Consider the following 25,829-nt stretch of genomic DNA (forward strand, 5'->3'; position numbering starts at 1 on the left):
ATGCCTTATGACTTGGCACCGCTTAGTAAATAGAGGCCACGGTCCCATAGTAACCAGCTAAAGAATAGGGATGACCACCAAACCGAGTGACAGCATTTGACAGCAGATAAGTACCACTTGGTTCTGCTAATCTATTTTTGAAGGCCTTATGTCTAGCCCAAGCATTTTTTTAATGACTTTACTGTATTAGCCCCATACTACGTCTATTGGGAGGCTATTCTAGGAATCCACCACTCTTTCCGGGAAGAAATACTTCCTTACATTTCCCTTGAGACTGCCACCCTCCAACGTCAGGGCATGACCTCGTTCTTACAAGACAGCCAGAGAATGTCACATGGTCACACTAATACCGCTATAGCCAGGGCTATTTTTGTGGAGTGTCTCAGCATCACTAAAGATCAACAAAAGTTCTGTATAACCATTAGGAAAATTAGGAGGAACGGAGCAGCGGCGCTGAAATTGGAGTGGGATACATGTCTTTCTCCTGCCATATTTCCTTATGATTTATTGTTGTTTACATGTAAACACATTTTTATTTGCTTACCAGTTTGGAATCTTTTTTCCCCCCCTACCAAAAGACTAAACGAAAAGGTTATATCGACTAGGTATCAACTTGCAAGGACTACAATTAGGGGACAAGGGGAAAATGACCAATTTCATTGAAATGTGCTGATGTTTCTCAGTGAGATTCCATTAAAGTCCTTGAAATGCTGATCCTAAAAATCAGTAAGACTCACAGGAAATCAGAGTTGACTGGATAAAGATCTGGTCTTGCAGTCAACGGGAAAACTGTCCTATTAAAGTCATCTGCTCTATTTCTCTCATCCCCCAGGCTCTATTACCACCTGGAGCTGAGAAGAGCTCAGAGCCTACCAGTCCCGTTGGTCCTTAGCTCCAGCGAGTCGCTGCCAAAATGGGTGAGGAGCAACCCTTCCCTGATGGACATGATGCTAAAATGGGAGGAATACCAAAGACAGCTGATGCCGGGACTCTTCTGTATCAACGTGGACATGCAGGCAACACTCTACCACCACCACCAGCAGCCACCACTGCTGCTTGAGCTCCCCTCGGAGCCTGAAGGCCTGCTCATGGTCGAGGTGGCCAAAGATAGTAGCCCAGAAACATGTTAAAGGCCTCAATGTTAGGACACCGAAGGCCTAGCAGCGGCCATTTATGGACATAGCTTTTGAGGTCTAGTGGTCTTGTAGAGCCCTCTCATCTCCATGGTCTCTATTTGACAAAGGCTTGGTAGGGCTAGAGTGGCCATGGTCTGGGGTCTTCATTTGAAAAATAGTTGTTATTGAACAAGGTTTTTGAGGCCTAGTGGAAACACAGTGGCCATAAGTGAAGAAGGATTTTAAAGCCAAGTGGAACCACGTGACATTTCCATGGTTACTCTTCAGAATAACACGATAAACGGGAAGAAGTGGATTTGTGGTTAGCATTTATGGGAGCTGTTGATGTGGAAATTCAATACCAACATAGTTTAACTGATCTTCTATAAGAATATTTAATAATGAGAACGTGGCGGCCCTATAAAAATAGGAATAATAAGGACCCTTTAAGACTGTTCACCTCCATTTTTTCCCCATAGTCAATATATCTTTAACCCTATCAATACCAGCACAGTGGTTCATATATATGTTTGTATGTCTATATACATGTTCTAGTTACCATTGAAATCTGCATTCACTTTCACAGAGTTCATTTTTCTCACCAGATAATGCAATAATGTTGAATATATTTTTACATTTAAGATGGCCCGTGTTCTCATAAAGGGATTTCCGCAGGTAGCTCAGGTGCTTAAAAAGAATTCAACAGATGGGTCTTTTTAACCTTTATTTCATGGGGTGACCTCTGACCTTGTGATGTAATTGAAGGAAACCAATGTCTAGATGCCACAGAGTTTAGCATGAAAATTGCATTAAAAAAAAAACATGACAGGGCAGTGGGATACATTCTCTAATGTGACAGTATTTTCATGTATTTTATTTACTTGAAAAGGATCCACAGTAATTTTTCCTCCCATGACATCACAGGGCCAGGAGACACGGAGTGAAATAAAGGCTCAAAATTACTTTTAATTAAAACTGGCTAGGAAGTTTGTCTAGTACAATTTAACTCTGTCAATCAATGCCTTGGAACGATCTTCTGGCAGCAAAAAAATGTATTTAACATGTTGGATATATCAATATTTTAATAATCAAGGAAGGTTGAATGCAGATTTAATTTGTAGTGGGCAGTATGTACAAATCCTGAAACCAAAAATGTATAATAGCCATATATTTTTATTGTACTATATATTCACTTTGAAGTGCTCATGAGTGGCGGTAACGCTACTGAGGTCATTGAGGTTCGGTTAAGAAACTTTGTTACTGGCCAACCAGTGATGTCATCAAACAGGAGGCAACTTTGCTAACGGTGTTACAGAGTGATGTCATCAAGCATTCTTGAGGCAATGCTGCTGTAGGTTAACCAGCTAATGTTCTGTAGAGGTATACGTTTTATAAGATGTCATCAGACATTATGGCTGCAACTTTGCCATTGGTTAGCCAATTATACTATTACAGTGATGTCATCAGACATTATAGAGGTATCCCTGTCATTGGTTATCCAGTTGATATTGTCAAACAGGAGGCAGATTTGCAATTGGCTAACCAGCTAATACCCCATAGTGACGTTATCAAACATTATGGAGATAACATTTGCCATTAGCTAGCCAGGTTCCATTCTGTAGTGATGTAATTAATTGGAAGCCAACTTTGCCATTAGCTTGACAGCAAGTGATGTCATCAAGCATTGTGGAGGCTACTCTTCCATTGGCCAGTAGTGCAGTGTTACCAACCATCCTACATGTCATTATAAGACCTTAGTCTTGTCCCAGTCTTCATAGAATCACAGGATTAGCAAAACACCATAATGCACTGGGATTACAGTATTTTCCGACCCTCCAACATGAAAACATAGACCAGGTTGGAAGATCATGATAACGTACAATCATGTTGGCAATGGTGGTGATGCCATCAAGAATTGCTTAGGCAACTTTGCCTTTGGCTAGTCAACTAGCGATGTCATCAAGCATTTCTGACATAAAGTTAACCTACATTATGTCATTGGTAGTTGAGATTGTGGCTTTGTATAGTTGTCAATGTTTCAATTTTCTATTGGGAATCCCAATAGTGAAGAAAACGCTTAAAATATCACAGGGCACTTTCCAAGCCAATGGAATTGCTTGTTGTATTCCCAGGGAATTATCTATACATATCCATGTTTTATTTACCTCAACGTATCGGATACAACATTTATTATTTAACTTGTGTGTTTTTGTAGGGTCTATAAATGTGTTCTAGTTGAAAAAAAAAAGGAAAATCAGAAATGATCTAATATTTTAGCTTTACGTTTGTTGGATACGTTTATGTATAAAGAGGTAAGGAAAAACTATTTACAGTTGTATAGGATGTATCTTTGAACCAAATTGATGCAACAGAGGCACAGTATGGTGTTAAACCAATCAGTGGAATGTATAGGGACAGTTATGAGATTAACCAAGACAATTGTAACTGATAAAGTAGTGATAGGTGGACTATAGGTAAGTGAGTCACGGTCAGCGTATGTTAGAATCTGCTCATCTGAGTGGCTTCGCGGGGGCATATTGTGAGAAAAACCTGCACCCTTTTTGGGGCTCATAATCCCCCTATTTTGGAGAATAGCATCTACCTCTTACACACAGGATCCCTCCCATAAGAGACATGGACCAATGTTATCTCATCCATGACAATGGTCAGAGACAATCAGATTGTTCCGCGAGAGACTCATGTATAATGCACCTGTTGTAGAGAAATAAGAGCAATGGAGAGATTGGTTTGATTACGGTTGATTTCTGATAGTACAGATGCAGTCACGAGTATTAGATTTCTTGCCTTTTAAATCCTGGGGCAGTCTCACAGTAAATGCCCAGTCAATCTGAATGGCACTGCAGGGACCCCCGCTGTGTTAATCCGATGGGCCATTAAGAATCTCACAGAAATGTTGAGGCATTTACTGTGAGATTGCCCCAGAATCTCCCAGGTAAGTGTTCTAATACTGGTGGCTGCATCTGTATTTGGTTAATTCTGGTTAGAACATTGATGCTATATGGACATTTTATAGACGTTTTACCTTATAATTAAACTGTTTATGCGAAATAACTCTAAATGAACGTGTTTTGCGACCCCTGTCTAATTTGCTCACAAGGAAGCATGGCCTCCATTACTTTAAATCCAGTGGGAGATGCCTGGTCAAGAGACTTCCTGACTCTTTTTGTCTAATCTTGTTCCCGCCAGTTTAGGAACCATTTTGGTCAGCCATTTTGCTCCATATTTATGGGTCATATATAATAAATCATATATTGACCATTTTCCTCTGTAGCGGTCTGCCATATTAGAGACAATTAGTCAGATGTCTTGATCCGGTCAGCCACCATTTTAGGTGTTCTTAGCCATCTATTTTTCATAGCTGCCTATCCTTTTAGGGGCTCTTTTCAGCTATTTTATTCCACAACCATCTGTCATTTTAGAAGCCTTTAGTTAGCTATCTTTTCCGATCACGGCCACTTAGTCTACCATCTTGTTTCAGTCACCAGCCGGAATAGGAGCAATTAGTCAGGCATTTGTTTGACAGTTGTGTCCGCCATTTTAGAGGCTATTAATTGGCCATTTTGTGCCACAGCCATCTCCATTTAGGGCCAAAAAAATCTGCCATTATGTTTCATGTACCATTTGAGGCACAATTATTCTATCCCAAAACACTGGAATTAACACAAACCACCAAATCAGCTATTTTATTACTTTTACTATTAATTTATTTCCTGTGTATATAGTTTAGCTTTACGCTATTTTCTTATTTTATTTTTAAATTATATGTTTTTACTTTACCTCAACCACGGTGATCCCCAAAAGCTTTACCACGATATTGTTTTAGCTATGGGGAGCCCTGTTTACCAAGATATAAAAATGTTTCTCCCCCAGATCAAAACAAATTCAATATGGCTATCAAAGTGAGCCAGTATAAAGCCACTGTATCATATCCAGATGATGTGGCAGGTTTCTATTGGACACCACAGTGTCTCTGACCCAACAGTCGTATTTTTTCTGTTAGGTAGAAAAAAAAAACCTTATTGTGTCCAGATCCAGTGGTGGGGATCTCCTCTGTTCAGATAATGCTGCTTTTAATGTCAATTATAGCTGTTCATCCCCCTGTGAAAATTAACATGCTACAAAATAAAGGCATACTAAGCATCGCTGCACACTTCCAATGCTAGTTAGGAGAATCCATGTCCAAAAACTTAACTGGAGCCCTCCAAAAAAAATAGATGCTTGCTTGCCACTGCCGTGTGCTAGAGGATATCATACAGTATTAATTCACATAGGCAGAGCAACGCTCTGTAGATTTTGGATACTTTAAAGGGTCAGTCCCACGTAGAACCAACGTGACATAATGACAGTGGCATGTTTAGAAACTATTTAACCCATTAAAACGTCACTGTCAACGGGTCACCTTGGTCCTACAGTACCAGGGACTGACCCTTTATGTCCTGTGGGTTGTGGGTAGATATACTCAACATCATAATACAACATTCACCACACAAGTTTCTTTAACCCATTTGCTGCCACTGGGGCTTGTGTGTGTGTTTTATATATATCTATCTATATATATCTATATATCTATATATCTATATATCTATATAGAAAACACACACACACATTTATACAAACACGTCTGGGTGTGTACAGTATGTATGTGTGTGTACATATCGATAGCTGCACTTTCTCCTTCCTGTCTGACGTTGGCAGAGTATCAGCTGGTAAAATGTAACTGAAAATTCTATGTATGTAAATAATATATATATATATATATATATAAAAAATGTTTATGGTTACGAAATCTCTATCTTGTGATTTGTGTCCTGTTTGTGGGCGGGGAACTTTAAACCTGCCAAGTCCACTACAGCTGCAGTAAATGGAGAGCACACGGACCAAATAGAAGAATGATAAATTGCTGCACACTATTATATTCAGAAAAAAGGGGATACAACTACCGGTGCTCCTGGTTCAGGATTCTCTGTATCAATCCAGGGTATAACGAAGGGAAGAAAATCAGGGCTCCACGGATTTGCTCAATAAACTAAATATTGCCAATAGACTTAACGTTTCGGCCACACAGGCCTTTCTCAGAAGCAGAAATGGCATAATGAGCACACTGACCATACACTGTATATTGTAACATATTCACTCATACAGTAGTGTTGCTCCCGAACTGCAGATATGTTTGCTATGCTTTGCAGACGTACGCATGAAAGGGAGTATCACAGAATATTCCACATTCTATTCTATGCCTATTGAAGACAGGAAGCATTGATGGACAGAGTGAGACAGGTTCAGACTGATCGATACAGACAGATAAACTAATCAATACAGATACAGACTGATGAATACAGACAAACAGATAGAACAAGAGAGAGATTGATGGAGAAAGACACAGACTAAGGGTGCGCTTATAGAGCCGGAGACGTCACACTGCGGTCGCTGGAAAAATCAAATTGACTTGACTTCCAGCGATCGCGAGTTCGCTGGAAGCCCAAGCCCTCGCTCCGTCGCGTCGCTTCTACTTTAAGCGCACGCGATGGCGGCAATGCATTTGTTTTGCCGCGATGTCGCATCACAGACACTATAAGCGCGGCCTAACAAATACAGACAGACAAAGACTGATAGGTGCGTACAGACACAGATTGACAGATACTGACAGATAGACAGACTGATAAAAAGTGAGACAGACACAGACTGACAGATACAGAGACACAAACTAGCGAATACAGACACAGACTGACAGATAGAGACAGACTGATAAAAAGTGAGACAGACACAGACTGACAGATACAGAGACACAAACTAGCGAATACAGACACAGACTGAGATACAGACAGACACAAACTAGCGAATACAGACAGACTGACAGACACAAACCAGCGAATACAGACACAGACTGACAGATACAGAGACACAAACTAGCGAATACAGACAGACTGACAGATACAGAGACACAAACTAGCGAATACAGACAGACTGACAGATACAGAGACACAAACTAGCGGATACAGACACAGACTGACAGATACAGAGACACAAACTAGCGAATACAGACACAGACTGACAGATACAGACAGACACAAACTAGCGGATACAGACACAGACTGACAGACACAAACTAACGGATACAGACACAGACAGACTGACGGATAGAGACAGACTGATAAAGTGAGACAGACACAGACAGACTGACGGATAGAGACAGATTGATAAAGTGAGACAGACACAGACTGAAAGATACAGACAGACAGATACACATAGACTGACACAAACTAACAGTTACAGACAGATACAGACAGACTGACAGATACACACAGACTGACAGATACAGACAGACACAAACTAACAGATCAGACAGACTGACAGATACAGACAGACAGATACACACAGACTGACAGATACAGACAGACACTAACTAACAGATACAGACAGACTGACAGATACAGACAGACAGACAGATGACAGATACAGACAGACACAAACTAACAGATCAGACAGACTGACAGATACAGACAGACTGACAGATACAGACTGACACAAACTAACAGATCAGACAGACTGACAGATACAGACTGACAGATACAGACTGACAGATACAGATAGTCTGACAGACACAGTAATTAGAGAGAGATTGATGGATAGACAAGCCACTGTAGGTAGACATTTAGAGAGGAAACAGATAGAACAAATGTAACATGGAGAGGCCACCTCGCACGGAGTAGAGATGACAGAGAGGACATGCGGTGAGGTCATGTGATGGTTTCAATTAACCCGTTCAGTCCCAGAGCCCCTAACACGGGGTTGATATATTTGGGGAAGAAACCTCTAACGTTTATACACAGCTATTTTCGCATTATCAGTGTCCTGGACCTCTTCCTCTGCAACACCATATTTTCCCTGTGGGAAGGATAGGCAGTCTCTCTTATACCGGGGTTTTTAAAAGATGGCCACCGTAGTGGAGTGGAAAAGGGTTAAGAGCAGAGCATGGCAGCATACACCTGACGTGTCCTAAAGATTGTAGGATTTCATCCTCCCTCCCACCTTATCTCAGCCTGCTCTTGAGTCCAGAAAACCCAACCCCTCTCCCCTATGCCCCTCCCACTTCTGGCTCAGGTCATTATTTACCTGGCCAGGTGTGACACAAGGCACGCTCCCTTATCAATTACGGCCGAACGTATCCTGGAGGTAAATCTAACCGGTCTGGGGAGAAGAATTAACTTGGAGGGGGGATTGAAGAGGGTACTTTGCCACTGAACCTTTTCACTGCCCAAGGAGCCTGCAACTCATTGTGAAGTGTTCAGGGCTGAGTTATTATGTAGATTTGTTTAAAAAAAACAAAAAAAAAAAAACACAAAAGCGGCCATCTTTAATCATCCCGGGAGAAAATGTGTTTGCGTAAATATTTCACCAATACAAAAAAAAAGCAGTTGAAGGATGAGGCGCGTGGAAAAGGGGTTAGTAAAGGAAAGTAAAAGGTGATATTAGTGTAAAGGACAGCACAATGGGGGCCATTTTTAATAGCAGCAGGAGAAAATGTTTCGATCTCAATATTTCTCCCAAACCTGAAGAGTGTTAAATGGTTTCATGGTGTGAAGTGGGAAAGCCAAAAAAATAAAGGCGCGTGTGGGCCGCAGAGCTTGCAACCTTATGAGGGAAAAGGGATTTCTGTCTATGGGGTTTAAATGAGTTTCTCCCACTTCAGAGGCCAGCAACACTTGGTTACTCTGCACGTGAACGTATCTGGATTTCTCACTGCCAAAAGTATCCCACGTGTCTTTTACACACATGTTGACGGTAAATAACAAGCTAATCTAATCATATTCCTGTTATTAGTATAATAACAAGTAGCTGTCATCCTGCAAAGCGTATTTAGGAAGCATGAGGAAAAGAGGTCAGAGCGTGAGTATAGATCATCGCCGAGTATTACTGTACCACTTTTTAACTTTAACATGAACAACGTCATGCTTTTTTTTTTCTATTAAAAATACCACGTATAAAGTTTTTGATAAAAATGTTATTTTTAACGAAGGCATGAATAAATAGCAACGTGTTATACACAAAAAGAAGAAATAGAAGATTATATCTGGAACATCATTGGGGAGGCCTTCATCTAGCAGTGGATCGACAAGGGCTGAAGAAGATATATATTACATTTGCATATTTGCTTTGCTGTGGAGGGTTTTTGTCACTTTTTTTACTCACCATAACTTAACTCAGTATGGTAAACCCCATCCTTTAGCTTCTCTGCATACCCAGTTAACCAACCCCACACTGATGAGACCCATAAAGGTCTGTCTCGGCCTTTTGGCTAAGATCAAGGCGATATGCGTGCTCCTCTCGACCTGCACAGCTATGACCAAATGCAGTACCATCCTATCTGGGGCTTCAGTAGGAAAGGTCTGTGGCAAGCATTTGGCCCTCTAGCTCGTTGAGAGGTGGTGTCCAGGCCCCGGACCACAGAACCCCTAGCCTTCGGACTAAGGGGGGATGGCATTCAAACAACCAGCCCTTCGAGGCTGGGGTGCACCCGCACAACCCTCGAAAGAGGGGAGATGATGCGAACTCCCTTGCGGGCCTCGGGCCAGAGGGAGGAAGAGACGGATGTCCTGAATCCTAATGGAGGAAGGCATCAATGTCCCTGGAGACCTAGGCTTTCGGGCTGAAACCTTCAGGGAAACTGTGCACTGAGGGCGGGCTTGACTTCGGTTAGACAGTCCAAGGGCAAGCTCCCTATCCACTGAAGTGGACTGGGATCCGATGAGCGAGAGGATGCAACCCTCTCGGGAGAAAAAAAAAAAAAAAGCTGTCTGTGGGTGGGTTTTCTGGCTATGCACCTTAACCTTGGCTGTGCTCAAAGCTGTGACCATGCAGCAAGCTTAAGCCTATAGGGAACCATGTTAAAAATGGTTTTTGAAGCAAAAAGTGGCACTGTGTGCTCATTTGCATGTCATTCCCCTGAATCCCTTGCTGCAGTGGAAGTGCTGTATGCTGGGTGATAATGGGGAAAGGCGGGGTTGCAGACATGCCTAAGACATGCAGATGAGCATACAGTTGTATTTACATATATATTTACATATATATATATATATATAAATAAATAAATCAGAATAAATTAGGTCTTCAGTATTAGGTGATACCTTTTTTATTTGGTCTAACAATTTATGTTAGTCCAAATAAAAAAGGTATCATCTAATGCTGAAGACCTCATTTATTGTGCACTATTTATTTATTTTATTTATAAAATGTTTTACCAGGAAGTAATACATTGAGAGTTACCTCTCGTTTTCAAGTATGTCCCCGGACATAGTTAATATGACAAATAAGACATGGTTAAAAATATAGTTATATAAATGAACAGTATACATTATATACAATACATTGCCTGCACAGTTAGAGAAACTAACTATCGCAACTGGACTAACACAGCTATTTCCGTAATATATATATATATATATATATATATATATATATATATATATATATATATCCGCTGGGCCTCAACAGCTCAACAGGAAAGGTTGACCAGTGTATTCTGCCCGTGCTCACGTGTTGGATTAGAAACTTGGACCCTAAATGCGAAGATAATTCAGAAGCTTCAGACAACTCAAAGAAGTATGGAGAGGTGCATGCTGGGTATTATCCGAAGAGACAGGAAAAAGAATGAATGGGTTTGAAACCAAAGTCTGTGACATCATCACAAGGGTAAAGAAATTAAATTGGCAGTGAGCCGGACACATCACAAGAGCAAATGACCATCGTTAGACAAAGATGGTGGCACTCGACTGGATTCCAAGAGAGATTGAAAGACCAAGACGACGACCAAAGTAAGATGTGAGGATGAAATCAGAAGATTTGCTGGAGCAACGTGGAGCAGAGAGGCTTGTAAACGCAGTACCCGGAAGATCATTGGGGAGGCTTCATGCAGCAGTGGGGAGACAAGGGCTGAAGATGACGATATACATATAACAGGACCCGCTGGGAGTTTTCTGGGGCTCCGTGCCGAGGAGCTGGGAGTTTTCTGGGGCTCCGTGCCGAGGAGCTGGGAGTTTTCTGGGGCTCCGTGCCGAGGAGCTGGGAGTTTTCTGGGGCTCCGTGCCGAGGAGCTGGGAGTTTTCTGGGGCTCCGTGCCGAGGATGGCGGGTCCTCTTACCTGCTCCGGAGCCGGTATCTCCTGCCGCAGCCCATAACGTGATGCGCGGGGCCTCTTGCCCGCCCTCGCGTCATGTGACATCATGTTGCCATGATGACACAGTGTCATGTGATAGCTGCAGGAGATGCCTGCACTTGCAGAGGCCCTGTCCTCTCCCCCCGGGGCCAACGTTCACGGTTTAAAATGTTGTGGTGGTTAACTGAACTGCCCCAGCATTAGACAGTGCTTGCTGAAGTTGGGCCGGAGAAGAGCACAGGGCCTCTGTAAGCGTGGGGCCCAGTGTAATCCCACTGATAGCACCGCCATCAAGCCGGCCCTCTGATCATCATCCTCTTCAGCCCGTCTCCCCACTGCAGGATGAAGCCTCCCCAGTGATCTCCCAGGTATTGTGATTGCAGCCTTCCTCCTTCGTGTTACTCCAACACATTTTCTGATTTCCTCCTCCCATCTTACTTTAGGTCGTCGTCTTGGTCTTTAAACTTGCCTTGGAATCCAGTCGAGTGCCAACTCTGTGACTGCCATTGATGGTCATTTCTTCTGGTGATATGTCTAGGGTTGCCAGGTGGCTTCTCCAAAAATACTGGACTTAGTGGTGAAAGGTGCGTCAGGTCACTATGTCCAGGGAGGTAGTACCGGACACATACATGTCTAGTATTAGAGTACCTCTCATTTTTTACTGGACAGAGTATCCAAATACAGGACAGTCCAGTTCAATACCCGACACCTGGCAACCCTAGATATGCCCGGCCCACTGGCATTTTAATTTACTCGCCCTATATTTCTAAACAGATAAATACACATGTTGCTGTAACCACCAATATGTTGAATAAAACATCATGAAGTAGGCAGTAATATATTTTAATAATGTAATTTGACATCTGGTGCTGGCAATGCCGCGTGTATAGGTGTATACGTCCTCTCCCGGCAGCGCAGAGGTTAAAAACAGAGCGTTGAGCTTGGACAGGGAGCGAAAGGTGGGTGGGGGCGGGGGCGGGGGCTCGGTCTCCACCCCCTTCTACCAAGCCGCACCCCCTCTGTACACTCGTAGGATCCGGGTGAAGCCTTCAATAACAGCAGGTGCACCACACAGGTAAGGAAAGATCGGCACAACCTGGCTGTTCCATGCGGGATCTTTAAATGATGGGATCTCTGGAGATAAAAAAAAACCCTCGGCAGACATAGGGGTCGGTAGCGTGCGACGATGCTGCCCGCTCTGGCAGCCAAGCGGTTAAACTCCTTTACCTTGCTGGTTTCAGATCCAGCGTTACCAGCCCTTTAAGTCCATCTTCTGAGGGCTAATTAACCCCCTCATAGCTGCAGCTGTACTGTACGTAATTATAGCAGTGCTGCACATACTGTGCTGCATAGAGTGTACGTTTTAATGCCCATGAATTATATAGGAAACATATATAATATATAGTCAAATGCAGCAGTTGGCACTCCTGTAGACACGTGTAGAATGTAGGCGCATACCCCATCAAGGAAATATATGAATATGATACCGTTCAAAGTCAGGCATTCAAGAGGCAGCACTCAAGCGTACTATGATAACAAGTGTATTAAGTGAATAAAAGTTACATATAGACCAACGTTCCCCCCCCCCCCCCCCAAATGGGATCTTCCTCAGGGAGATGCCTAACTTCGGAACGGTATCGTATATATATATATATATATATATATATATATATATTACTGTATACTGTAAACTCTGGAAGACAGTAATTCCTCTATGATCATGCTAAGATGATGTATAATGTTATATTACATTAATTAGATTGTAAATTCTTTAGGGCAGGAATGTATTACACCAATATATACATATTTCTGCAGTGATGAGCATACTGATCATGTTGTAAACAAAAAAACAACTATAAACTCTTCAGCCATGAATTGAATGCTCCTGTTTGAAGCAGACAGTGCTATATACTGTACAGCATACTGTACTGCGTTAGATCTGCAAGGCAGGGATTATCTATCTATATCCACGCTGTGTATGCTATGCATGGATTATATTGTAAAATCTTATCGTGTTAAATATACATTCGAGTGTAAGCTCTTTGGGTTAGAATGAAGTTGCTGTGTCTTGTTTTACAGTGATGCATATACTGATAATGCCCTCCAGTGGTTTATAGAGATACTCAGCATCGTTATACAGTGCAGCATGTTCATTATCAGAATGGAAGTGCTTAGAGATACTCAGCATCATTATACTGAGCAGCATGTTTATTTTAGGGGTGGAAGTGTATAGAGATGCTCGGCATAATTATACAGTGCATCGTGTTTATTATCAGAGAGGGAAAGTGCATAGAGATACTGCAAATGGATATGATCTTGCATGCCTTACAGCTATGTATGTATATAAAGACCGTGCTATATACAAGTTAGATTCCCAGAATATGTTTCGCAGTGCTGTACACACTAACAGTGCCATTTACACTAGCAGTGCTGTCTACACTAACATTACTGTTTACACTCAGTGCCGTATACAGCAACAGTGCCGTATACAGTAAAAGTAATGTATACAGTAACAGTGCCATATAGAGTATCAGTGCCATAAACAGTAACAGTGTTGTATACAGTAACAGTGCCATGTACAGTAACAGTGCTATATACGTAAAAGGACTGTATACAGTAACAATGCCATATACAGTAAAAGTAATGAATACAGTAACAGTACCATATAGAGTATCAGTGATGTATACAGTAACGGTGCATATACAGTAACAGTGTTGTATACAGTAACAGTGCCCTATAGAGTAACAGTGTTGTATACAGTAACAGTGCCGTGTACAGTAACAATGCCATATACCATAACACTGCCCTATAGAGTAACAGTGTTGTATACAATAACAGTGGTGAATACAGTAACAGTATTGTATAGAGTAACAGTGCCATGTAGAGTAACAGTGTTGTATACAGTAAGTGCCGTATACAGTAACAGTGCCATATACTGTACAGTAACAGTGCTGTATACACAAGCTCCTTACGTGTGATAACATACAGCACTGCTGCTTTTTTTCCAGCTCCATAAAATAGGTTTATTTAGGAGAGACCCTGTTTTTATGGCACATATTGGATACATTTTTTCTATAAGAAAATCCAAAGAGCTTTTTCAGCCTGGTTAACATTTCCCAAAACAAGGCACAGTGCCAGCATTTACTGAAACTAACGCAACCACTATTTATACAGCTTACAGGCTAAACTCTGCTGCAGCTTACAGGCTAAAGCTGCTATGCTGTTTGTCGTTTCAAAGTGCTGGTAATGATATGTGATGGATAGATCGATATATACAGATAGATAGATAGATACATACAGTCTGTGTGGCTGAGGTGTCCCATCTATCTAAGTGCATGTGTCATAAGGATACAGTACTGTACAAAGGAATACTTCACCCAGCACCAAGTTTAAATGAAGAAGACACAGCACTGCAGTAAAATGTGCTCAAAATATTATATTATCCACACAGTGGAAACCAACGTTTCGATTCCTGCTGGACTCTTGAGAAAGGTTCCAGCAGGGACTGAAATGTTGAGCTAATAAATCTCACTATTTTGGACATAGGAGAGCCTGTCCTGTTTTTGCTGTACTTTTTGGATGGTATGCACTAATATATATATATATATATATATATATATATATATATATATATATATATATATATATATATATATATATATATATATATATATATATATATATATATATATATATATATATATCTACTGTAACTCTTCATCTTAGACTTAAGTAATCTAGTACGACTGTACCTTTGCCAGTATATTCCGGCAGCGCTGTATACATATTAAAGTATAAACTCTGCAGTTTACACATTTTTATTACATGATTAGAACTGTATAATTTCAAAAGATTAGAGTGTAGGCTGTGTGGCAGGAATGCTTTGCACCTGTATTATAAATGTATATAGCGATTAGAGTGTAAGCTCTGCAGGGCACAAATGCTTTGTAATTCCTAAGTGCAGGGAAACAGCCTCAGACGAGGAGAATCCGTGTGCAGCCAACACAGCACAGACATCCAATATCTTCAAAGTGCAGGTCTCCTCTAAGGCCGAGTCCATAGCAGGGGAGGCCGCGCTGAGCCGTGCTGACGGTCCGCGCTGAGCCCCTGCATCCTCCATGAGGACATCTTTAGAGGGGGCTCACGCGAGCGTCCGCAGGCGTGCTGAGGAGTTGGATTTTTGAGCCGACAGCCAAGCTGTTTTTCAGAGCGCTGTCGGCTGAAAACATCCAATCAGCGCGGAGCAGCGTCAAGGTCACGGCGCCGTGACGTCTGCGCGTCGCGGGCAATTGGCCCAGCGACGTCACTGCCCCGCCTCCCTCAGTCTCCCCCCGCCTCCCGATCGCTCCCGCTGGCTCGCCTGCATGGGCATGAAATCGCACAGATTTCAGCAGGCGAGCCTCAGCGTCAACGCGGTCCAGCCCTGCTACCCCCTCTATGGCCCCAGCCTAAGACAGAGATACAGTACAAAGCTCTACTCAAACGTTCATAATGAAGTTGTATGTATGTATGTCTTTATTTATATAGTAGGTAAAGAGTATAGTCTAGCACACCTATAAATGTACAAATAAAAGCTGTATACTTGCTTAAAGAATACCGGTGCTCCGTGGTTCAGGGAAACAACCTGTCTGGTGAAGTTCCAGAGTATATGAAAGAAAGTGGAGGATCCAGGGCACTTCGGATTTGCAGAGAAGAAATGTATTCTTTTAGTGGCACACACAACGTTTCGAACTTATACAAAGTTCTTTCTCAAGTGACTGGCCAGTCACTTGATAAAGGACTGATTGAAGGTCGAAACGTTGTGTGTGCCACTAAAAGAATACATTTCTTCTCTGCAAATCCGAAGTGCCCTGGATCCTCCACTTTCTTTATTTATATACTGTAGTGCCCTTCGTGTGCATACCGCTTCACAGCAGCAATACACGTGACAATCATATAAATAACAAATAATACAAATAACACAAAATGGGAAGAAGCACTTCAGACATACTGTAAAAGTAACATTTAGGAAAAGGGGTCACTGACGAAAGGCCCATATGGGACCTGAAACGTTGTTTTCCCACTGTTCTTGGCTGTCACATTAAATGGGGAACTTCATTATGAACTTGTGAGTAGAGCGCTGCTTTGTATCTCTGTCTTAGGCTGCGTCCATAGCCATTTCTCCCTTGCGGAGGCGCGTGGAGGCTGAGGAAAAGCGGGTGCTTTCCCCGGCCATGGCATGCGCGCCGTCCGTGGGCGTGCCAGTGACGTCACAGAGCTGGTTCGCCCTCATTGGGCGAACCGCTCACGTGACCGCCCTATCGCGCGAGAAATCAGTTTTAACTGATTTCTCGCGCATCGCGCGCCCCCTCCTGCCTCCGCCCGCACGCTGCATGTACGCGAACACTGCCTTAAGGCAGTCTGATCGCTCAGCGTGCGGACGTGTCCGTGCTGTCTGCCACAGTATGGACGCAGCCTTAGAGGAGACCTGCACTTTGCATTGCACCTCTATTATAAAATGTATATACAAGTAGAGTGTAAGCTCTGCAGGGCAGGATTCAGTTGCTTCTTCATGGACATACTGCTCACCCAGAGCACTCTCTGGCAGCAAAGAGTTAACCCTGGCATGTAAATGTATGCAACTAGGGTTTAGAGTGAGAAGCCGTTGCATGACTAAGTGCTTTGGCTGTTGTATTATTAAAGCCTGACCCCAGGTCTGTAATCTCTCAGTAATAATCCGGCCTTGTTATCGTCAGTGGAGGAATTAAGATCTTGTGATTTACCCCCTGCTGCATAATTTAACCAGTTTCGTGACTATGCTGCACTGTATAATAATGCTGAGTATCTCTATTCACTTCCACCCCGATAATGAACATGCAGCGCTGTATAATGATGAAGAGTATATCTATGCAATCCAACCTCCTGATCATGAACATATTGCGCTATATAATGGTCCTGAGTATCTCTATACACTTCCATTCCAATAATAAACATGCTGCACTGTACAATGATGCCGAGTATCTCTATGCACTCCCCCACCCCCCCAATAAATAACATGCTGCTCTGTATAATGATGATGAGTATCTCTATGCACGCTGCTGCCCCGTCTGGCAGTGAAGTGGTTACCGCTGTTATGTAAACACATGCAAAAGTATGCAAAGGCGCTTAAAGTGAAATCACGTCCCTTACTGCCATAGGTAAATTAGAGTCGGCCTATTTGTAAATCAGGCCCGAGCAGGCGTAAGCCAGCCTGAGTATCATATCTGCATTTATATACAATGCAGGGGGAGCAGAGGAAGCAGGGGGAGCAGAGGAAACAGGGGGAGCAAGGGGAACAGGGGGAGCAAGGGAAGTAGGGGGAAATGGGGGGGTAGGGGAAGCAGGGGGAGCAAGGGAAGCAGGGGGAGCAAGGGAAGTAGGGGGAGCAGGGGGAAATGGGGGGGTAGGGGGAGCAGGGGGAAATGGGGGGGCAGGGGGAAATGGGGGGGCAGGGGGAAATGGGGGGGCAGGGGAATTAAGGGGAGCAGGGAGAGCAAGGGAAGCAGATTGGCCCAAGCACACCCTGATAGATGCGTAGGGACAGGCAGGTTAACTCAATCCCCTATATCAGGCAAGGGAACCTTCTTACTGGCTGAAGTGTTTATTTGGGGAAACAACATACAAATAAAAAGGGGAGAAAAGTACTGAGGGAACACAGGGACATGAGAGCAATGGGATAAATGCAGGATATAGGGATAGGTAAAAATCCGTAACTTTACCAGGATAGGAGAGATGACTGCTCAAGATGGCTGCTGGTACTAAGAGGCAGCATGCTGGTCTGGGCTGATGGGAAATTAACTGGGACAGTACCACTTGGCATGGGGAGGGGGAGCAGTCCATCCTGGTAAAAAGGCAGGGGGGTTGCCAAGGCAACTGGCTGAAGCCAAGAAACCCACAAGGGATCCCAACATTGTTGCAACAGCTAGGCTGAGAAGTGCTGGCTGCCTGAAGACAGATAAAAAACACAATCCTGTTCCAGGACAGGGAGCATGGGGTGGCTTATTTAAGTAATGAGTTAAAATTCCACTACAGGGATGTAATCATTTCATCAGTTAAATTGATTTTCATGGTATTTACAACTGGCATAAAAGCGTCAGCCTGCTGTATGTATGTATGTATGTATGTATATCTTTATTTGTGTCCATGCAAGTACATAGCGCTTCACTGCAGTAACAACAGCAACAAAATACAATGGGACATAATGGGAATAAGTGCGTCAAACGCTAAGAAAAGCAGCCCGTCCCAAAGAGCTTGCAATCTGTGCGGCGGTGCACAGGGAGAAGGTGCAGAGACAGTCGCAGGGTCTTATGGTAATTATGTGTGTAAGGGACGAGCACTTTGGAATTTGGTGAAATGCTTAGTCAAAGAGGTGCATTAGGACAATGACCTTGAAGGTGGAGGCAGAAGGTCGTTCCCGAGGAGAGCAAGGTTTTAGGCGGGGAGAGGGCTTTAGAGACGAAAGATGAGCAGAACGCAAGAGTAGAAATGTACTAAACTGTGCAACGCGTAGTTTAAAGGCTTTAGGCGCCGCCCCTCCTTTGTAACGCTAAACCAAATAACGTCACACCACACAAGGTTGGAAGAAAAGGTCACAGCTTTATTTTAACACCCGCTGTTAAAATCAACCAGCCCAGCAGGATCCATGCGAAATGGGGGGGAGATCCTTTCCCAGGCAGCCAGCAATTGGCCCGCTCCCTCCCCCCGCCCATATCATGTGCATGGGGGGGAGATCCTTGCCCAGACAGCCAGTAATTGGCCCGCTCCCTCCCCCCGCCCAAAAGCACTGTAAGATGGGAGGGGGAGATCCTCATTCAGCCGATGTTGGGCTGCTTCCCTCCCCCTCCCGCCCCTAGGGTCAGCTTAGGCCCAGCCCTAAAGCTGGCGCCCAGCCTTTTACCAACATTGATTGGGCATAGGCCGGCCCTACAGCCTGCCGCGCTGTTCTAGGGGCTCCAGCTGACAGGCGGACCCTAAAGTCCTCGCCCGTTCTCCGTCTCCTGAGCTTGGCTGGCGCGGCAGCTCCGCCACCCGGAGGCCCCTCTGCCGGGCACCGGCTCCCCTGGGGCCGACAAGCCCACCCAAAGCTGCGACCTCTGACCTCAATTCCTCCCGCAAACTTGATGTTATGTAGGAACACCTCCAAACCCTTTGGCGATAGATGTACACCATCTCTTCGGTGCCAGCTGCCGTCCCTGGCGTCAATCTCTCTGTGCCTAAGGGTTTTACCGCCACAAGAGAGGATGAATTTGCCCATGGCCTTATTTACTTTCTTCCTAGCCTTCTCTTTCCCGATCCATTTCCCCGGCCCCTTCCAAATACGCCTTGGAATAATTTCAGACCAAATAATTACAACCTCCCTCCACAGCGCCTTCAAGCGGGCGCATTCCTGCTGCAACCCGTAAATTACCTCTAGGATTTTGATGCTGGCTATGTCGTTCCCCCCAAAGTGTAGAACAATAACGTCAGGTTCCATCTTAAATTTTGCCAGCGCCTTGTCCAGAGCCGGTTGCAGATCGGCCAAGCGCAGCCCTCTCTTACCAAGCCGTCGCAAATTCACCCTCTATTCCGAAAACCCCAACTGCTGGCCGCACCGCTGATCCTTCGCCCATTCGTGCGCCCAATGGATGAAGAAATGCTCCATGATCCAAACTTCCAGGGTTCTTGCACGGCTACCTACTGAGAGGGACAAACATGTTAATATTCTTGCGTCCGCACGCTGCTGTGCCCTTTGGCCCTGATGTAACCTCTGTAGGCACTGGACTTCCACCTCCCCAGTTTTTTTTTTTTATATTTTTTATATTTTATTTTTTTAAATTATGTGCCCCGGCGTGAAGCCGTTCTCAGCTGCCGCTGTAGTGGCACCGATTCTGAAGGAATGAGTACCAATTAAACTAGGATCCACCCCCCCAGCTGCAAGGCACCGCCTAAAACGCTTTGAAACTGGTACCATGTGAGCGGCGTCGCGTCCTGATGGACGAGGAAATTGCCCCCTACCGTGGGCCTATGCCTTGCGTAGTGCTTAATCAGCGCCACTGGGCACACTTTTTCATTACGGTTCCTCGTGAGATGAACCCACGCTCCCCTTCCCGCTTGGTCGGTTTTAGACCTGTGGATCTTGCACGCCACCGACGTAGCATTAATAATCACGTTTGACACAAGCAAACCCACACCCTGGCTTGCTTAGATGTTGCCACTAGCTCTCCGACCAAAGAAAGCCACGGCAAATGCTACTCTGAACAGTTCCCTTACCGCTGTATTGACACATACCTCTTTTGCTGCCATCATCAATACCCCAAGCCTGTCTAGCGTTACCGGCTCCGTACCGTCAGTTCTCTTGGCTTCGCCCCTACACCCTGATGTGGTGCAGTGGTCGGGATACCCCCGCGGTCTAATTTCCTGCTGAAAATCCTGCCCATGGGTATGACCCTACATGTGGAATTTAGGAGCCCGAGCAGTGCCTGCATCTGCCTTAGTGAAACCTTCCTCGCACGCATGCGTTCCTGAATAAGACCCCTCAGTCTGATAACTTAACCCCTGGGCAACCTAGATTCCCCGGCCACTGAATCGATCTCGATCCCTAGGAATGATAAGATGCTGACCGGGCCCTCTGTTTTGTCCTCAGCTATGGGTATCCCCATGTTACTTATTAGCGAAGAGCTGCTCTCTAAGAGCCTCTTGCAAAGTGTGGACTCAGGGGTCCCAACGAGGAGGAAATCATCCAAGTAATGTGCTATAGTGTCGTACCCCATACTCTCCCTTATGCACCAGTGTATAAACGTGCTAAATGCCTCAAAAAGGCGCAGGAAATGGCGCAGGCCATGGGGAGGCACATGTCCACTCAGTGTGCCCCCTCGAACTTGCAACCCATGAGCCTGAAACTATCTGGGTGTAATGGTAACAGGCAAAATGCTGACTCTGTCCAGCTTGGCCATAAGGGCCCCCTCCCATAAGTCCTGCCTATGGTGATGGCCCTATCGACCGATTGGTATTGGACCTGGCACGCCTGCTGATCGATCGCGTCATTGACGGATCTGCCCTTGGGGTAAGATAGGTGCTGAATGAGCCTGAATTTGCCGGGTACTTTCTTTGGAACTATCCCTAAGGGAGATATGATTAAATTGTGTATGGGCAGTGAGTGAAATGGCCCTGCCATGCGTCCCAGGCTTACCTCCTTGTTAATTTTCTCCCGTATAACGTGCGGGTTACTCGAGGCGAATTTAAGATTGCGACTTGCGCGGGTGGTTACCAAATTGGACCCAACTGGAATGACAAATCCCCCCCTCCTAAAACCTCACTTGAGAAAATCCGCTGTCGCCTGACCAGGGTAGGTAGGCCTGGAGCCATGGCAGCATACATTCTTATTTAATTGGCGTTTCCGCCCTTGCCGGGGCCACTATCAGCCTGCTTGCCGGTGGTCTTGGCTTTCCTAAAACATTTATGCGCTGGGTGGCCGCTGCTGCAGATTGAACAAACGTGTAGGAACCTACACTCCCCTCCCCTTGAGCAAGAGTTTTTATTGAAGGCCCAGCACTCTGATCTCTTGGGTTTACCCAGTGGTTGATTTGCTGGTTGCCCACCCGGCCCCCTGGCAAAGGGAGCCAATTTCTCCGGTGTAACCCGGCGGATCCATAAGTCCAGGTCCTTAGTGCCAAAATTCAGAACGGGGTTACCGTGCATCTTGTGCCTAAACTCCTCATCGTATTCGCGCCACGCTGCGCCCCCATACGTTTTGTGTGTGTCGTGTATCAGTTCAATGTACTTAAGGACATTCAGGCCCTCCTCTGGGTGCTTCTCCAGCAGGCAGCTGGCTAACACTAGGTAACCCCTTAGCCAGTTGTCCATGGTTTTATGCTTGTTACCGGCCTCATCGCCTGCAGCCTTCGCTTTTTTCTTGGCCTGCAACCCCTCAGTAGAAAGGTCGTATACGTCTGTGAATTTCCCTTTTATAATTGCTTTTCTCACCTTGGGTGTAACCCGACTGGAGAGAGAGGTCATAGCGCAGGCGTATGTGTCCTTCCCCTTCATCACTGCGCTGGCGCTGACGCTACCGTCCTTTATTTTTGGGGCCTTGCTCTCCCCCGCTGCCTCCTGCGTTGCCCCGCTTGGCCTAGCCTTAAGTGCCCGGTTAATTCCCACTAGCTGTTTCTTTAGGAATATATACATCGGGGTCTTGTGTAGTCGCGTTGCACTCTCTGACTCTGAAATGTCGCTGTCGCTGTCACTATCCGAATCGCTAGTCTCAGTACTAGACATAGGATTAGTGGAGCATGTCGACTGGGTGCGGCGTCTATTGTACTCCTCGCCGTGCGCCGCTGAAGGTGGGTAGGGGTCCTGGTCCGACTCCCAGACGTGAGATGACCACTCATTGGCCGCTGCTTCCTGCTGAAACTGAGAAGACCCAGCCTGCGGTTCCCATGCGGGATCCAGGGGCTGGGTCACATTAAATCCCCCGACCCGACGTGACCCCTGGGTGGGAGGGGCAGGGGCCCCACGGTGGCTGGGGCAGTTATACACTGGACCGCCCGCGCCCCTGCCGGCTGGAGGTAAGTAGGTGGGATGGTTGGGTATAACGTGTGGCGGTATGTAATAAGTTGGTGTTTCACGGTAGTAACCCCGCTCACAGTCTGTCCTGTACTGTGAGGGGTAAGGGTGTAACCCCGCTCACAGTCTGTCCTGTACTGTGAGGGGTAAGGTTGAGGTCGCCCTGAGGGGGGAAATTGAGGTTGCCCTGCAGTACCGCTAGGGGCCTTATGGTGGCGCTGCTGCATTGAAGAGCTAAGGCAAAAGCCTGCCTCTGCAGACCTGCCTGTGACCTCCTGTCCCCTTAAGGAACTCGGGCAGGGAAACCCCCCTCCCCCTGCTCTTAGAAGCCTGTGGGGGAGAGGGAATCAGGGGGAGGGGAGAGGGAATCAGGGGGAGGGGAGAGGGAAGCAGGGGGAGGGGAGAGGGAAGCAGGGGGAGGGGAGGGGAGAGGGAAGCAGGGGGAGGGGAGGGGAGAGGGAAGCAGGGGGAGGGGAGGGGAGAGGGAAGCAGGGGGAGGGGAGGGGAGAGGGAAGCAGGGGGAGGGGAGGGGAGAGGGAAGCAGGGGGAGGGGAGAGGGAAGCAGGGGGAGGGGAGGGGAGAGGGAAGCAGGGGGAGGGGAGGGGAGAGGGAAGCAGGGGGAGGGGAGAGGGAAGCAGGGGGAGGGGAGAGGGAAGCGGGGAGAGGGAAGCAGGGGGAGGGGAGGGGAGGGGAGGGAAGCAGGGGGAGGGGAGGGGAGGGAAGCAGGGGGAGGGGAGGGGAGGGGAGGGGAGGGGAGGGAAGCAGGGGGAGGGGAGGGGAGGGAAGCAGGGGGAGGGGAGGGAAGCAGGGGGAGGGGAGAGGGAAGCAGGGGGAGGGGAGGGAAGCAGGGGGAGGGGAGGGAAGCAGGGGGAGGGGAGAGGGAAGCAGGGGGTGAGGGGAGAGGGAAGCAGGGGGTGGGGCCAGGCAAGCAGGGGGTGGGGCCAGGCTGCAGCCCGCGCGGGGGAAGAGCGCCCCTCCCTCCCTCCCTTGCTGCTGCTGCTGCTGCTGCTGCACATGGGAGGGGGTGAGTAATGGTTCCGAGGAGCACGTGGACCCCGGCCGGAGGGGTAAGTGAGCAGGGGGAGCGGGTCCCACCCCCCCGCCGGCGCCTGGCAGTCCCCCCGATCCGGTTGAGAAATAAGGAAGGGGGGGGACCTGGCCAGCGTGCGCCCTGGGCGGCGCCTGATATTCCCCCGCGATCGGGGTGAGGAAGTTGGTGGAGCTGGATGCGGCCGGGGGGGGGGGGGGGTGGTGATTGAGCAGGGGGAGCCAGATGGTTCCCGCGGTTGGGTTGGGAGGGCTGGTAGTTGGGGGTCTGGCCATCGGGCAGCGCGTTGCCGTCACAGGCAGGGGGGTGACCGGGCTGGCGACGCGGGGGCCGGCGGAGGCGAGGCCGCACACTAGTGAGGCCGGAGCGGCTCTCGCCAGAGGTCCGGTCCTCCAGGCGTGAAGGCTGGCGGCGGGGAGCCCGGGGAGCCCGCGCTTGGGCAGGGGAAGGTGAGCGCGGGCGGCGGGGCTTCACGGGGGCCCGAACCGGGAGGCGGCCGCGGGAAGAGGGGCGCTTGGGGGAGAGCCTGGGAGCAGTGGAGGGGACAGGGGAAGGAGCGGGCGCTGGCGGGAGGCGTCTGCGCTTGGCGGGGGACCTGGCCGGGCTGGGGGAATGGGCACGTGGGTTTCTGCCCGCACCGGGATCTGCGCGGGGCAGGGACACTTACCTGATCCTCTGTTGCAGCCGCAGCATCGGATTCAGGATCCAGGTGGGTGAGGCTGGCAGGGCTCGAGGGGTCTTCATACAGCGGGGAGCTGCTGTAATCCACGAGGCCGGTCATCATATCTGGAAAGATGTGCAGATCCGCAGCAAAAATCCTGTAAGGTAAGGGGAAAAATTCCGTTAGCTCTGACTCTGACCCCCAGGGACCCTCACTTTATACCCTCTCACCCCCCTCCCCCTAGATGGGATGGGACAAGCAGCCTTCCCACTCCGTGGGGGAAGGGGGTTTATCCGACCCCTCAGCTCACGCCAATCAGGACGTCGCAGCCCTGAAGGAGCCTACGACCCCATGCAGGGGCCTCTGCCTCTTCAGCAAAATTGTAAGCATGGTTTTCCGCCACATTCGATTCCCCCGAGAAAGATTTCGCCGACGGCTAATATTGTTGCCAAATGAGAAAGGTTCTCCACTCCAGTCAAGACACGCCAATAGGCCAGGTTTTAAGGATATCCCTGCTTCAGCACAGGTGGCTCAGTTGAGCCACTGCTTGAGCCAACTGTGCTGAAGCTGGGAACCTGATGGGGGGTCTTGGTCCCTGGAGTTGAGAAGCCCTGCAGTGAAATATTACCAGGCAGTGAGTGAAACATAGCGTGTGTGCCGTTTAGGCTACGGCCCCACTGCCTCGCTGGCGCGCGTGCAGCCGAATTCCCCGGTCTGCAGAGAGCTGCAGGGGGAAAGACAGGGAGGGGGGAGTGATGGAGGCGTGACCGTGATGCCACTCGGCAGGTTCGCCCTCATTGGCTGAACTGCCGGGGTGCGCGACCTAGCTCTTCGTCGCGAGTCCTGATCTCAATTCTCTTGAGAGCAGGAGAAACTGTCGTCGCAGCGCGCCCCCCCCCCCCCCTCGCAGCGGCCCCGGCCCCATTGTGGGGCGGCTTTTGACCCTGCAGCGTCCGCCACAGCAGGCGCTGCAATAGCCAGCGGGGACCTGGCCTTACAGTTCAGTATTAAGCGAATCTTGCGATGTTGGCGATTTTCACTAGAGAATCAAGCGATTTGAGAGAATTTCACCAGCAAATCGTGCGCATTTCGAGATTTTTTTTTGTTAGACATTTTACAAGCAAATCTAGCAATTTTACAGAACGTCACGAGCGAATTTAGCGACCTTCGATACTTTCAACAGCGAATGTAGCAATTTGAGACACCTTCAAAAGCAAATCATTTGAGAGATTTTCACTGGCGAATATAGCGATTTTAGGGAATTTCGCAACC

General features: G+C 47.1%; 2 protein-coding genes across 8 annotated transcripts in view; both read left to right on the forward strand.

Annotated features, from left to right (window-relative positions):
* Positions 1-5,922, forward strand: part of PNPLA2 (patatin like domain 2, triacylglycerol lipase) — a 52,112-nt gene extending 46,190 nt beyond the window's left edge. Inside the window, exon 9 of the mRNA XM_075566833.1 lies at positions 833-5,922. Within this exon, the coding sequence (XP_075422948.1) occupies positions 833-1,130 (298 nt within the window). The 3' untranslated portion in view covers positions 1,131-5,922. The remainder of the gene's footprint in view (positions 1-832) is intronic.
* Positions 5,923-12,240: 6,318 nt separating this feature from the next.
* The window catches only part of CRACR2B (calcium release activated channel regulator 2B), a 66,597-nt gene continuing 53,008 nt past the window's right edge, over positions 12,241-25,829 (forward strand). For 4 of the 7 annotated variants that reach the window (XM_075566834.1, XM_075566838.1, XM_075566840.1 and 1 more), the window contains exons 1-2: positions 23,818-23,915; positions 24,581-24,721. The gene's annotated coding sequence lies outside the window, so the exon portion shown is untranslated. Of the gene's footprint in view, positions 12,365-23,817; positions 23,916-24,580; positions 24,722-25,829 lie in introns of those variants that run through there. The other 3 variants (XM_075566839.1, XM_075566835.1, XM_075566836.1) reach the window with 3 other exon arrangements.

The sequence above is a fragment of the Ascaphus truei genome, chromosome 12 (genome assembly GCF_040206685.1).
Source record: "Ascaphus truei isolate aAscTru1 chromosome 12, aAscTru1.hap1, whole genome shotgun sequence".
NCBI lineage: Eukaryota > Metazoa > Chordata > Amphibia > Anura > Ascaphidae > Ascaphus > Ascaphus truei.